This window comes from Caretta caretta, chromosome 7 (genome assembly GCF_965140235.1).
Source record: "Caretta caretta isolate rCarCar2 chromosome 7, rCarCar1.hap1, whole genome shotgun sequence".
NCBI lineage: Eukaryota > Metazoa > Chordata > Testudines > Cheloniidae > Caretta > Caretta caretta.
The window spans coordinates 25,511,874-25,526,670 of NC_134212.1; the positions used below are offsets into that span (position 1 = coordinate 25,511,874).

The 14,797-nt window shown below is 38.2% G+C and overlaps 1 protein-coding gene across 2 annotated transcripts in view; it reads right to left on the reverse strand.

Annotated features, from left to right (window-relative positions):
- APPL1 (adaptor protein, phosphotyrosine interacting with PH domain and leucine zipper 1) overlaps nucleotides 1-14,797 on the reverse strand; it is a 52,168-nt gene that overhangs the window by 9,925 nt on the left and 27,446 nt on the right. The window contains exons 8-15 of one of the 2 annotated variants that reach the window (XM_048856743.2): nucleotides 14,441-14,587; nucleotides 12,103-12,185; nucleotides 11,813-11,971; nucleotides 9,986-10,174; nucleotides 7,828-7,870; nucleotides 3,836-3,892; nucleotides 1,981-2,072; nucleotides 1,220-1,402 (exon numbers count right to left, since the gene is read on the reverse strand). In XM_048856743.2, the coding sequence (XP_048712700.1) occupies nucleotides 1,220-1,402; nucleotides 1,981-2,072; nucleotides 3,836-3,892; nucleotides 7,828-7,870; nucleotides 9,986-10,174; nucleotides 11,813-11,971; nucleotides 12,103-12,185; nucleotides 14,441-14,587 (953 nt within the window). Of the gene's footprint in view, nucleotides 1-1,219; nucleotides 1,403-1,965; nucleotides 2,073-3,835; nucleotides 3,893-7,827; nucleotides 7,871-9,985; nucleotides 10,175-11,812; nucleotides 11,972-12,102; nucleotides 12,186-14,440; nucleotides 14,588-14,797 lie in introns of both variants that reach the window. The other variant, XM_075130318.1, reaches the window with a different exon arrangement.

A 14,797-nucleotide genomic window follows, 5' to 3' on the forward strand; every position in this document is an offset into this window, starting at 1 on the left:
ATCACCTAACAGATGTACTTCATATTTGTACCTGAAACACAGTGACGATTTTTAAAAAAGTATTGTGATAATGGTACTAAGACAAGTATAGCATGTTTCCAATCTATACAAATGGAGTAGTGGTTTTTTAAAAATCTTTTTAGGGAAATATTGACTGCATCTCTATATAATCTTTCCCACCTGAGACAAAATCATGAATATATATGATAGAAAAAATATCTTTGTTGACATGAGTTTTTGGGGACGCTATTATATGCTTTTCATTGCCTAGAATCCAGTTCAGTTCTTATCAACCTATTTTAATCAATATGTTGTACTTAATTTGATGCACTGTTTAATAGTCTCATTATTCTTCTAACAAAAAGGAAAAATGAGTTGAGTTGAATACTGTACATCACACGATTTTCTTCTGTGTGAACTCTAAGTTTCTTCTCTTTGGTAATAGACACTCCAACATGGGGGTCAAACTCACAAATCAAATATTTTTTGTAAGACAACACCCCATAAGTCACAAGACTTAAGTCAAAAAAGACTTAAGTCACAAAATAGTTTTCAGTTTCCCTCAGATGAATGGGATCTACTATCAACAACAAAGATTAATTAACTTGAATTCTGTACAAACAGTTCTGTAAAGGCAATGCACGGTATCTTATCAGGCATCTTATTTTGAATGGGAAAATAAAACAAACAAAAACAAGCAGAAGAAAGAAGTTGTTTTATATTTTGGGAGAACTGTAAGGCAATTCTCAACCTGTCTGTTTACGATTGCTCTAGAAGCCTAGATCATTTTCACTCACCTTTTAGTTTAGGAAGAGTGTCATCAGTATGCCATCACCACCTGGAGGCAGGGCTACCAAATTTCTCTTGAGTTTCCAAGAGGAAATACCCAAGGTGCTGAGCGAGCAAGCAATAGGAAAGGAAAATATACTTTTTAAAACCAAATGATTATGAAGCATAAGCTGTTAAACAGGGTGAGAAAAGCTGCTGCAAAACTGAAAAACTACATCTTGAATTTACAGTAAATACTTGGCAGTTTCACAATTATGCGTGAAAAAGATACTGTTTTGCAGGCCTGCTCTCTGCATACTTGTCACAAAAAACGTCAAAGCAAAGAAAATACACATGATGGAGTTACTGGCTGGATTCACTTTCCTTACTTTCGTTTCTGTAATTGTAAAACAGACAAATACAAGGATTTTTCTTCCATTGCTTCTCCTACCTGCCCGATTGCCCTGAGGCTTTTGCCTGACCAGGCTGATCTTCACTAACTGGAGAAATTATGTCAAATTGTATCGGTGTGTCAGGGGCAACAAGGGAATCCAAGGAAAGTGCTGATAAAGCTGCTGATTCAGATCCCAAAGACCCAGAGCTATTAGTACGAGCTGTTGGAGGCCGAGATTGTCTAAAACAAAACAAAGAGCGATGTAAGCTTATAGATAACAAATGAAACTCCACGGTGGACACAAATATAATATTATGAAACTTGGGAAAAATAAAACAAGACAAATATTAGAAGAAACTTAAGAGAAACAATACTATCATTACAAAGTATAAAGAAATGCAGTCTAGATTCAATTTCAAACATTTACTACTTTCTCTCATCACTGTTACGGCATTCACATACTAGAATGTGAAATATCCTACAGCTAGAAGTCTGATGCTAATTGTTAGAAATATTGAGGAAAATTGAATCAAGATTGTCAAAAGCCAACAAATTAGTCACATGGCTTAAATGGTAAAGTACCAAAACTGGATACAGTGCTGGATCATTTATTTCTTAATGTACATCATAGAACATTAAAATATTTATCAAAAATGCATTTGCTACATTGTTCAAGAACTTGTTTTTATCCTGTTAAAGGTTTTAAAAGTCACTGTAGACAACTGAAACCTTTTCTGCAAATCATGTTATTTTAGAAGCCTTCACCAGACACCCATTAGAAATGTGCTCTTAAAATGACCAACTGTTCCGTAATGTACATTGTTGGCCGCATGCTCTCATGTCTCTGTTGGAAGGATGGAGAGGGGGTGACAGCCTCCAGAGCTGATTGATTTACACGTGCAGCAATTTCCTACGTAATTAAAAGAAAAAAGGTAACTGAAAACATTCTCTTCAAATTCAATTTAGAATGTTCAGTTTAAATTTTACATGCAATAGGAGAAACTATAAATTAAATCTATGCTGGAACCCCATGTTCCTATCAGTGGCAACACCTATTAATACCAGGATGATATATGGCCCCAACTCTGTATTCATCAAAATATACATGTATGTAACTCACATTTGTTTCATTGATGTTAGTGACTGCATAGTAGGGACAACAAAAACCTTTAGTTTCCTATTTACAGTTTAGTTAATTTAGACATGGTCACACAAATAGCTTTGCTATTATCCACAAACTCATTATTAGTCCAAAAATTGAAAACTGGTATCACAAGCAACGTTTTTGTTTTGTTTGTTATTGAACTGGCAGATCTACACTTGTCAAGTTTCCAGTACTTAATGAGGAGCTTATATTTCATGGTTCCATAGTGGATTCATGTACAATTTGATATAATGCCTGTATATTATGCTTCCACTAGTTCTCAACTCTAGAATATGATCAATGGAAGGTTACCATTCTGGTACTTCACAACACTGCACCTGCCAAAGGCCTGAGGCAGAAGAGTATCTTATTTGATTTATATTCATACCCCACAGGATTAGCAGAAAGCAGGAACATCACCTGTGAGAATGACTTAGCAGTTGCAAGTAAGAAGTCTGAGCATTTATTCAACCAATTACCCAAATTTACTAACATTTTGGGTGTCCTCCAAGACCTCTGAATAACCGGAGTTATATTTTGCCACCTACTGAATGATCAAGACCACTTTGATTAGCTCCATGCATGGCCTCCTTCCTACACAAACTGTTACTAAGTTAATTTTGTCATAGATAAGGCCCTACCAAATTCAGTCCATTTTGGTCAATTTCATGGTCATAGGATTTTAAAAATCATAAATTTCATGGATTTCAGCTATTTAAATCTGAAATGTCACGCTGTTGTAATCTTAGGGGTCCTGACCCATGAAAGGAGTTGTCGTGGGGTCGCATGGTTATTGTAGGTGGGGCTGTGGTACTGCTACCTTTATTTCTGCACTGCTGCTGATGGCGATGCTGCAGAACAGCTGGAGAACCGCGGCTGCTGGCTGGGAGCCCAGCTCTGAAGGCAGCTCAGAAATAAGGGCAGCAATACTGCGACCCCCCTGAAACAACATTGTGACCCCTCTGCAACTCCCTTTTGGGTCAGCACCCCCAATTTGAGAAATGCTGGTCTCCCCTGTGAAATCTGGTCTCTTGTGTGCTTTTACCCTATAATATACAGATTTCACAGTCCGGGATGCGTTTTTCATGGCTGTGAATTTGGTAGGGCCCTATTCATAGGATTATTTGACGGTCAGCTCGATTAGAAAGTGAAGTTTTCCACTGCTCACCACAATGATTTGTGGTAAGCAAAATACAGACACAAGTTCATGAAAACCAATTTTTAGAATGTTATTTATGTTTTCAGTAATGTTAGTTTTTAACGTGCCCTCTTTTCAGCATTCAGGTGGAAGAAATGTATATTACTTGCTTATAAAAGTTTATAGTGCTGCCAATACACGCACTGCTTTACAAAACAAAGTTACATTTCCTGCCATGAAAAATTTCTAGTCTGAGATGTAAGACACATTCAAATTAATTTCATACTATAAAATTAGGTCGAGCAGATCTCTTAAACTGAATACACATCTAAATTTAAATGTATTCCTTTGGGTTAGTTTTGGATATTGTAAAACAAATGATCAAAGTTACCTCAGGGTTTTCACTTAGGTATATCTGTTTAGAGATGTTGTTTATTGTACATATCCACTAAAAGAAAAAAAAGAAACATTAGTAAGTATATTGTAGTTTTAAAAACCTGTTTAAATATTTTAGCTGATTTTTCTTACCACCACGTTCCCGCCGTGAAAGTCACACCGTACAGCAGAATTTACCTCCAGAATATTGCAGCCAGCACCCAATATTTTGTTTTCTATCTCCCTGCCTTACTGAAACTTCTTGCAGCTGCCTCTTGTTTGGAGCCCAAGCTAGAATTCAGCTTGTAGCCAGGAGTTTATAGGCTAGCCAGCTGTTCTACTTGGAGAACAGTGCAGCAACAGAGGCCCAAAGAGTTTGGGAGGTGAGCTGCTGAAGCTGGCTACAAGCTCCCCCACATTCTCATGCACGCATGAGAAAAGGAGGTTATGAGATTGCCTTCTGGACAATGTGATGGGAGCTGAGGCCCAGGGATCAGAGCTGGATCAATTGGGCATCTTAGCAAAAAACCCATCCTCAGAAACAATCACTGTCAAAAATAACTGAATGGTTTTACAAGTGAGTATTTTCAGCTATGTTTCATAGTTGTGCGGGTGGGGGTGGGGGGCTGGGGAAGGGATGATGGGAATGAAGGGTATATCCAGGTGAGAAAACTACCACAGGAATTTAGGGGTCCTTGTAAAAGCGCATGGGGCCCTGATTGCACTGTATATTCAGCAACAACACAGAGCAGCATGATTTTGCATATATCCCTCTTTAACTGCCTGCTCATACTTGCTTTGTAGAAATCTAAAAGCTTACATATGTTAAGTTTTTATTCTTGATGCAAGAAAGTCTATATTAAAAATGAAAGCAAGGTAATAAATATTTTTATTTAGCAAATATTTAAAGGTGTTTAACAGATTTGCTCCACAGAGTTTCTGGAAAACCCTACATAGATTCAAGAGTTTAGTGAAATGTGTCTGGTCAATAGGCTTTATCTGAGCAGTTTGCTAACAGATCCTTTTCAGTCTTCAGCTCTAGAGGGAGAACGATGCCCAAATGAAGTCTAAATTGTATCATGGAGTACCTCCTTTGTTAGCTCATAACGATTACATTTTAAGAATGTAGTAAACCACTACTAAACTATTTCTATTTTCACATTTTAAAAGCCCCCCTCTACATTGAAATGTTTAGGGAAAAGATTATGTGAACTTCTACTCTTTGTCTTCATTCTCTCTGCGTTTATACTTGACAACACCTGAAGATGTTGGCACTGAGTATAAACACTGACCAATTTTCCAGCTGATATCCACTTGCATAGGCAACTACAGTGCATGCTAGATTTACCCTCCATTTTGAAAGAAGAGTTGTTTGAAAGTGTCACAGGGTGTCTGGTCCCTTCAAGAGGGAATGGGACCAGTCCTCTGAGACTCATTAGCTGCCTCCGAGTAGAGCAGTAGTTCTCAAACTTTTGTACTGGTGACCCCTTTCACTTAGGAAGCCTCTGAGTATGACCCCCTTATAAATTAAGAACACTTTTAAATATATTTAACACCATTATAAATGCTGGAGGCAAAGTGGGGTTTGGGGTGGAGACTGACAGCTCGCGAACCCCCATGTAATACCCTCATGTCACGGCTGAATCCCCACTCTGTCACTCCGAGTGCAGAAGGTGGGGGCCTGCAAGCATTCTAAATATTAACACTGGCCACTCCAGGCTTGTATTAAACTCCCAAGGTTACAGCTTTTCTCTGACCTTGGCTTGGTAAACGCTGCCACCACCCAAATGCAAAAAGGAAAAACCCTTGGACCCAGGAAGGAGCACTTGGGAATTCCTCCCTGTGGGGTACCCTCAAACCCTTTCACTTCACCCCACCCCCTGGGGAAGAGCCGAGAAAGAAAAAGGAAATTAGCTGTTGCCACCAGCAAATCAAACAGCATATGCACAAACCTCTGAGGACACCAAAAATCCAATCCTGTTCTTAAAAAAGGTAAATTTTATTAAAAACAAAAAGGAAGAAACTACATCTGGAACTTAGGCTTTTGCTAGATTTTAAAAGAGCAATTCCAAAAATTAAGCACCCAAAATAGCTTTCTTGGGGGGTTAGCTTAAAGGTTACAAGCAAACAAAAGCATCTGGGGTTAGCACAGATCCAAAAGCCAAAATAAAGAAATAAACCAAATCGCCTCTTCCTAAACATTCCTAATTTACTTACATATTTGGGTTGTAGTTCTAGGTATGATCTGATGGTTTTCATATCTGGTTCAAACTTTACACAGAATTCCTGCTTATAGCATTGCTGTTCCATGTCTCCAGAGAACAACAGACAAAGGGAAAGTTTTTTTCACATTTTAAAAAGTTCTAGCCTTTCCATTGGCTCTTTTGGACAGGTGCCCACTTCCTTTTCTTTACCTGGGGGCTTTTAACCCTTTACAGGTAAAGCAAGCAGAGAACAGCTGATTTTATAGCTAGCTGCCTGTTCATCAAAGGGAGCTCCCCACCCCGCAAGTCATTTATCACACCTTGCAACCCCCTGAGGGGTCCCAACCCCCAGTTTGAGAACCCCTGGAGTAGAGGCTATTTAGCTCACCTCGTTCCACTTGAGGGCAAATCAATTATCTATCAGTCATAATTGGGGAGTGACTCAGAGCTTCTCACAAAGGAGTTCAGAGTAGTGGGAGGAAGCTGCAGGGAGGAAAGACACATTCTCTGCAGGCCCTCTCTAGGCTAGAGCGGGGGAGCTACCTAGAGTAAGAAAGTTCAGGCAGGGGCAACCAGTGAGGTCTGCCAAATTCCCCAGATGAAGAAAAAGACAGGAGCAAGCTGTTGGAAGTTTCCTGGGGAGGGCTGAAAGTCCCCTGATAAGGAAGGAAACAAGTGCTGCTGAAAAGCCTGAGAAAAGAAGGGCTCGGGAATTACCTCAGTGTAGATTCTGACAGAGCTGGGAGGGGTTGGTGGAGGTTCAGGGACACTGGGGAAAGCCCTGATTGGACTTAAAGAGAGAAGCCCAGGAGGGATGGACACGAAGTATATGGCACGACTGTTTAATCCCAGGATGGGGACATTGGCAAAATCTGGTTGTCTTCCACCTATAGTGTGAGCTGCACTAGATGTGAGAAGAGTCTGGGCAGAGAGCAGATGAGAAGAGTCAGCTAAGAACCTTTACATTGTGACCTTCGACTATAACTGGGTCGGTCTGACGCTTGTATGTAAATAAATCACTCTCAACAAGAGTGGTTTTTCATTGAAAGAGTGATCAGTGGCACCAGGATAGGTGCATTCTTGCTGCAAGGTGGATCTAGGGACCTCAAGAATGAGTGTGGAATGCAACCAGAAAGCAAACAAACATTTAGTTTTTGTTTGAAACGTATTTGTTTCTTTGATCACCCAGCAGTGGGCAGTGAGACACGCAGTCTTCCTAACAGATACTGAAAGCATTAAATGCCTTTCTATACTCAGCCTCTGAGCTTCTTGCCAAGGATGGATGATCCTGTGCTTGCTTCTTAACTCGGTTCTAAAGCTACCATCAAAAATAACTATAGCAATGCCACTAAGACAGCATGATTTTTACAACATTAATTCTATGATCTTTTGACAGAATGCTTTTTAAACAAAGTTTGGATGTGGTTTTCCTCTTGTTTTGCAACATGGCACTCAGGATATTTCATTTTGGGCTTTCTTTTGCTTTCTATAGCTGGCTGACTCAAGTATACACCCCCGCTACTGCCCCCAAAAAGGTGTGCAGTGTTTGTTTCCCTTATTGCCAATGACTATACTGGCAATTTTTCCTCCAAGTTAAACCTATAGGTCCCCACTGACAGTCACTTTTGCTGGCACAGATTTTTTTTTCCAGGGCAGAAATAAAGGGACACCTTCTTGACATGTCAGTATGGGTAGAAGAAATCTTCAGGTCACTATTCACTTTGATAACCTAAGGAATATTTCTTATGTGTAATGAATTATCAGAAAAAGCATCTGAACAACCACATACTTGCTGTAAGCTTACCTCTTCATAATCTTTTTTACTGTCTGCCTGTAAGATTGAAGATCTGAAAGAAGAAAGAATAAAAAAAATTCTCAGGCTCAATTATTTGAAAGTGAAAGATCCTTTCAGTAACTTTTTGTCTTGAGGAAAATTTTCCCCTTGATATATGAATGTAACTTGTACTAACAACACTGGGAGCTATGCATGCATACTAAATGGAAGCTAGATTTAACTGAAGATGCAATCTTATTTCTATGCAAAAATCAGGCAAAGGTGCTAGCTGTGCGCACACAGCAACTGAACAGTCAGGTAGGCTGAAACAGGCTAGACAGTTTCACATCCATGGGTATGTTTACACAGAAACTAGATACAGTGACTGGCCTGTATCAGCTGACTCGGGGCTGTTTCATTGCTGTGTAGAGGGTCAGGCTGGATCCTGGGCGCTAGGACCCTGTGAGGTGAGGGTCCCAGAGCTTGGGTTCCAGGTGGAATCCAAAAGTCTACACAGCAATGAAACAGCCCCACCGCCTATGCCCCACAAGCACTAGTCAGCTCACTAACTCATACCCAAAACAATGACAGGGCTTTGCAAGTGTCCAAACAGAAGAAAAAAGTGTTAATGTAGATGGCGCCAACCTTTTTTCTCCAGGATCTAGATCTTACTGCACAAAGTAAAGAACTGAATATTGAATCTTCCTTTCTAGAAGAAAACATAAGAAGCTGTGCTGCACCCTGCTAAATTTGGAGCTTCTCATGAAAAAGCAATACTTATTTTGGTATAACCACCTCAGTTTTAAAATTGCTGGGAAGGGTAAGAATCAAAGATACCCAAGCTATGGATGATTTTGTTGATAGAGATACAAAAACATTGTTTTAAAAAACTTTTTATGAAGGATTTTGAAAAGCGCTTCACATTTTCTATGTATATAAAGTCATTATTCAGATCACTTTCACATCCATGCGTATAAGACTAACAGTTTTTTAGAAAATATCAACAGAAAAACATCAAGGCAAGTTATTATGCACGTTTGTTAAAAAAGTTAGGCTATTATAAATATGTATAATAATTTTGTAAGTGGTCTCATAGGCGATCAGAGTGTGCTATAGCACAATCAAGATCTTTTTGTGTTCAAATGGCAATGGGAATTCAGCCCTAACAACATGCTATAAACACCGGATGGTTCTAAGGCTGAATGTTAGGTTGCAATGGTAGGGAATGCAAGAGTACTTATACTTGATTATCTCAAAACACCAATTTATAGCAGAATATTTACATTTCTAATACAATACACCATCTACCTGTATAATGGATTTTTGTTATAAGTTATGGTTAAATAGCTCAAGAGAGTTATGTGATCTTTAGAATGAAATTGCAATACAAACAGCTAAGGCTGTGTTCAAATCTTATTTAAAAGTATCTTCAAGCTTGGGTACATACTTAGTTAACAGATATCATACATAAATCAACAGCTCATTTTCTACGAGTCCAGGACTGCATTTCATGCCTGAAAGTCTAGTCTATGGACATCAGAAGTAAGAGGTTACACTTAAAGCTGTATGGAAGGATTCTGCGGTTTGTAGTGAATGTTAAATGTTTGAACGGGACTATCGCTCAGCAAAAATTGCAAGAATTACACTGAATTTTATCTGTTTGACATCTCAGTTATTTAGAACTGGACAAACCTAAGTAATAATAATAAATGTATTTACTGTGGTATACTGTATTTATACTAATAAACATCTTGTTAATAAAGTAAATTTGAGGGTTAAATCCCAGAAGCATTGCTCCAACAACAAATGGAAAGCTATCCCACATGCTAGCACTCTGAGTCTCACTTAATACATATTCAGATTTCAGTGCAAATGTTTTGGAATTATCCAAATAAAAAGTGACGTTCACACAGTTTAAATGAATATAGATTACAGCTTGTTCAACATGCAATATAACCATTTATGGTTATGGAACTGTTGTGGGCTTTGATTATTCCAACCTGTTATCAGCAGCTCCATGTGGCTGTTTAGGATATGGTGAAGGAAAAAAAGGCAGAGTTTTAAACAACAAAACAAAAACCCCTGTTCAAATTTTCACCAGGCAAAATTGAAATTTGTCTTTTTTTCCAGTTAGTTAATGAATATAGCGTCATTTACTGATAACACTATCATAAGAATGAATACTAACTTTTTGCCATCAAAAGATGTTATCTGAAAGCAGTATCTTCTGTCCTCACAGTCCACAGCCATCACAGAACAGTTGTCTATGTCCATGACAAGTCCTCCAGCTACGTCACCTCTTGCCTGACTCATTAGGTTTCCACCCTGAGTAAAGTAAAACTGTCTGTCCCAACTGGAAGACACCAGCCCAGTCTTACTAAAACAAGAAGGGAGACACTGATTTAGTGGATTGCATATTTAAGTCAGACCTCTAAATTAGAAAAATACAAAAGAAAATCAGAAAAACAAGACCTCCAAGTCTTTTTAAGAAAATAAAACCCAATAGATTTTCACTAAGTCCTAGATTAATTTACACAACATAGTTGGTTTCTTCACCATTTGTACCCTTTTACTTTAAGCTAAACTGGTTTAAATATCCTAGTTATATGATGAACCATGTAAAAGTAATATGCTAGCCAACTGTTACAGCTATAAGAAACGTAATTAGAAGTAAAGGTTAAACCAATTGTGTTTTAACCAGTGGTGTTTAGAGCGTTGCTTTATGGGTCACAAAAATCAAAGGGTCTTCTTTTTTCCTTTCCCCTTTGGTGGTAGGATCAAGAGTTCTTTAACAAAAACAATGCATTTTGTTTTAATCCACTGAGAAGACTTAATTTAGATGTCAAGTATTAATATCAACATAGCCAACTAAAGATCCATCACTTTCCACCCCAAGTATTTATTTGATTCACAGGAAGAGACTGCAGGAGCTATGGACCACAGCATACAGCCTCTGCAGATCTATATAAGAGGAATTTCATGATAAATAAATTGGGGTATTGCACTGAGAATACCCAACACTAGAACTTCATCTTTGGTTTTGTACAGATCTTCTCACTTCAACATTAGCTACAAAAGTTGAACTATTTAAATAATTCATAGTTCAAGGTCAGGAAAGTACTTTTCCTTTAGGTTGTTGTTGTAACATTAGACTGATTTTTATGAAGTTATCCATGTATGCAGAACATGGTATAAACTGGGAACACACGCACTAAACTTTATAGCTTTCATTCGTTTTTAACCAACTGTAAAACCAATAGGTTGCCTTTACATATGTGGAATAATGTCTCCCTCTAGTGGGCCAAAGAGCACTCCTTTAAATTGCCATGCATGTTCACAAAAGTCTGTTTAGTATAATGCATAACGTGTTTTCCTTATATTTCAGAAGTACAAACTCTTATTCTACTGTAACCCAAACTTTTTATCCTAAAGTTGTATTTTACATAGAAAATGAGCAACATAATATAGTATTAATCCTTCAAATACTGGCTTTTTCAGAGATTACAACCCAATTAATAATGAATAAATACATATATCTCCATATTTCTTTTGTAGGCACAAATATCCAGGGGATTAATTTTTATTAACAAAAGAGCATAATTTCTCTAACCACTAGGTGAAAATCAGAAGGTCTGTCTCTGTTCCTGACTGCTAGGTTCTTGTGACTATGAGGAAGTCACCTGATCTCTCTGTTTCAGTGTCTGTCTTATGGCATTAACAACACTTACTTTTCCTTTAAGATCACTGAATGAATAATGCAAAGTATTAATAGGTGGGCCAATTACTAAAATCCAAAAATTAATGCTAAATAATCCACAACTCAATCTATCGTGAGGAGAATACAAAGAAAGGAAGCATATCAAGCTTCACTGTGGCTAGTTCAATTTGACCAATTAAATGTTTAGGTACAGTCCAATATAGCTGTTTTTATAAACATCACTTCCTTATCCAACGTGCCTTTTTTTAAAATGAGTAAAATTCTTCTGACTTTTTAAAATAATAGTAGGTAGCTTACTTCCTTGCATTCAGATAGCCAGCTTTCCGTGTTAGATTTCTATGGACAGGAAATTTTGTTGTGTCAGGATCAGGTAAATATAATGGATCACTGGCTACTTCCAAGTCCTCTATGGTCTGCTGCATGGTTTCTACCTCAGAATCCATTTCCCTGCGAACACTAAAATAGCATAAAATACAATGCGTTATTAACAGAGATGATGTAGCAGTAGGCAGACTCAAAAAAGAAAATTAGTGAAGGCAAAATTAGGCATTAAGGATACAATTAAACAAATAAGAACAAAAACTTACTTCTGTACACTTGTGCCAATGTTGGTTAAAAATTCTTCCAGTTGCTCAGTAAGATTTTCTGAACCCATTTTAAAGAAACTTATCTTAAAAGAGAGAGAAAAACCTTTCACTTAACAAACCAAACAAAACCCATCTATTTCTGTTCTTTTAAAACCCTAGTAATAGATCCAATAGTAGGAACTCTAAAATCATTGTGATTGTTGGTCTATCCGTCCCGCTAAATCTAAAGATTTTGGAACATATCCTTCACGCCTCACAACACCGCTCAGATAAGATGTAAACAGAATGCAGCTGTATTGTTCGGCTTTACAGCAGAAGATATTCAAATTTAGTTCCTACTTCTATGCTGGAGCTGTAGACGAGAAGCAGTAGTACTCATACTGAAGAAGAACATGGAAACATTTCAATCACAATATGGGGGTAAAATAATCCTTTTATGAAGGGAAAGAAGAGGAGGCTAAGTTCTCTGGTAATGACATGTTCTCACAAGGTCTCTATATTAGCTTGTTTTTTACTACAAAATTTTGATCTGTTTGAGCAAAAATAATTTTCATTGCGACTTCACTTTAAAAGACACTTAAACTATTCTTATGGGTAGTTCTGCATAAAAACAAAGTAGGAGATTGGTGTATTCCTGGCTCCAGTGACATCTATGGGAGATTTGCTATTGATTTCAATGAGGTCAGAGTTTCACCAAATATACTCACATAGCAAAGAAAATGAATGATGACTCAAGTTCTGTAGCCTGATCCATTGGTAATCAATATAATTAATACATAATCTAAGAATTCCAGTTATCACTTTGAGGGTTGACAGGTTCTTGCCCCAAGATCAGGCCCAGTGTTATGAAAATTACTATATAGTTGGGAACCCCGAAGTGCACAATTGCAACACTCACACTATAGGAACGCCTCTATATTTCCAAGTAGTTTATTTATACATTTAGCAAAAAATCACAAACACTAACTCAGTGAGGTAGACAGAGACACTACAGAAGTACATCTGCATGTCCATATACTCAGATCACCCCTTGCAGGAAAATCTGAAACGTTAGTCATTATCTTCCTCATCACCATCACTTTCCTCCTCATTACCAGTGGCCATCATTCTGGCCCCTTTCAAGGGCTACATCTCTCTCTTAGCCCCACAGGCTGGGATGCAACTTCTGTGTTATGCTGAGGCCACTAAATCTAATGCATTATTCAATAGGAGTTTTTGCCATTTTCCTTTTTTGTATTTCCTCATCCTACTAATGTTGAGGTGTCCTTCTTCTATAGGTGTAACTACCATTTGTGGTTACTACTTCCATGTTTCTTGTGGTAGCACTTACTGGAACATTCTACCTCCTACTAGTGAGCAAGCTCTTCTTTGTTCCTAAAATCAAAAAAGGTAATCGTTGATCTATGCCAAGAGTTACGGCCTACTTAACCACACTTGTGCTAGCTTAGGCTTCAGCTAATGTCTTACAGGATACAGTAGGTTTCTTGTGCTACAGCTGAATATAATGAAAACAGCTAAGTATAATGAAGGCAAGGCAGTGACTATAGTAAAGGCAAGCCTGTGGGCTACAGTTTCTTTTTAAAACTTAGTGACAGAGGCAGAAAGTGATTTGTCATATTCTCTCTGAACATATATGTAAAAAGAAATTTGAATTGTTAACAATTATCTTAAGTTAGCTACTAAACTGAGCCAGAATGATTGTGAACACCATTCCAGTGCCTCCAGCATTCCAGCAGTGATGAGACTGCAATGATTGACTCTAGGGCTAGGTCTACATTGTGCCACAGTGAGAACTAGGGGGGGCATCAGTTGCAGAGTGCACCAAACTGTTGCAATCCTAACTGCCTCACATGGACGCTGCTGGCTTGAACAAAAAGGTACCTAGTTTGCATGAACATAGTCCTCTTTCAAACAGGACTCCGTTAACACAGATTCAGTACCTTTCAGTTCACACCAGCAGTGTTCACATGGGATACTTAGATCACAAGACTTCAGTGAGATCTACACCCCCGCATAGTCTTCACTGCAGTGCAGTGTAGACAAGCCCTAAGTCTTCTTCAGAACAGCTGCCAAAGGAGAGTAAAAGTACAAGCTTCCCCATATCATTCCCTCAGAATGTGCTTCAATACTGAACTGCAGAAACCCTTCTTCTGGAGGTGAGAAGGCCATACCATTGCTATAGTCATTCAATTCTTAGCTTCTCTGCATACTTGTCAGTGCCAAAGATTTACTCAACAGTCACCAACAATGCCGTGAGAAAGTTCCTACCAGCAATGCTGTGAAAGGTACTCTCCAACCTTATTTTAAAGCTACAACTTTCAGTGTTTGACATATTCACCTGAGCTTGCATATATCCTAGCAAGGGTTCCAGCATGGCTATTTTCTTCTTGTACTGAAGAGTATTTAATGCACAGAAATAATGCATCATGGTCTGATGCTGTTTCTTCTTGGAAGTATACACATCTTCTGTAACTTCATACTTGACCTAAAGAGAAAAAAAAAGTCACAAAGTTTGTGACTCGTTTTGCATATCCTTTCTGTACAGGTTTATTTACAACCAGCACTGAAACATTACTCTTAAAAAAAAATCCACCATATATCAGAAATGGCACTTTTTGCCCCATGACTCCTTTTCCAAAGATTATGGAGGAGGAATCCATGGTAACCAAACCCTGCATTTTGTTTTTCCAGCACT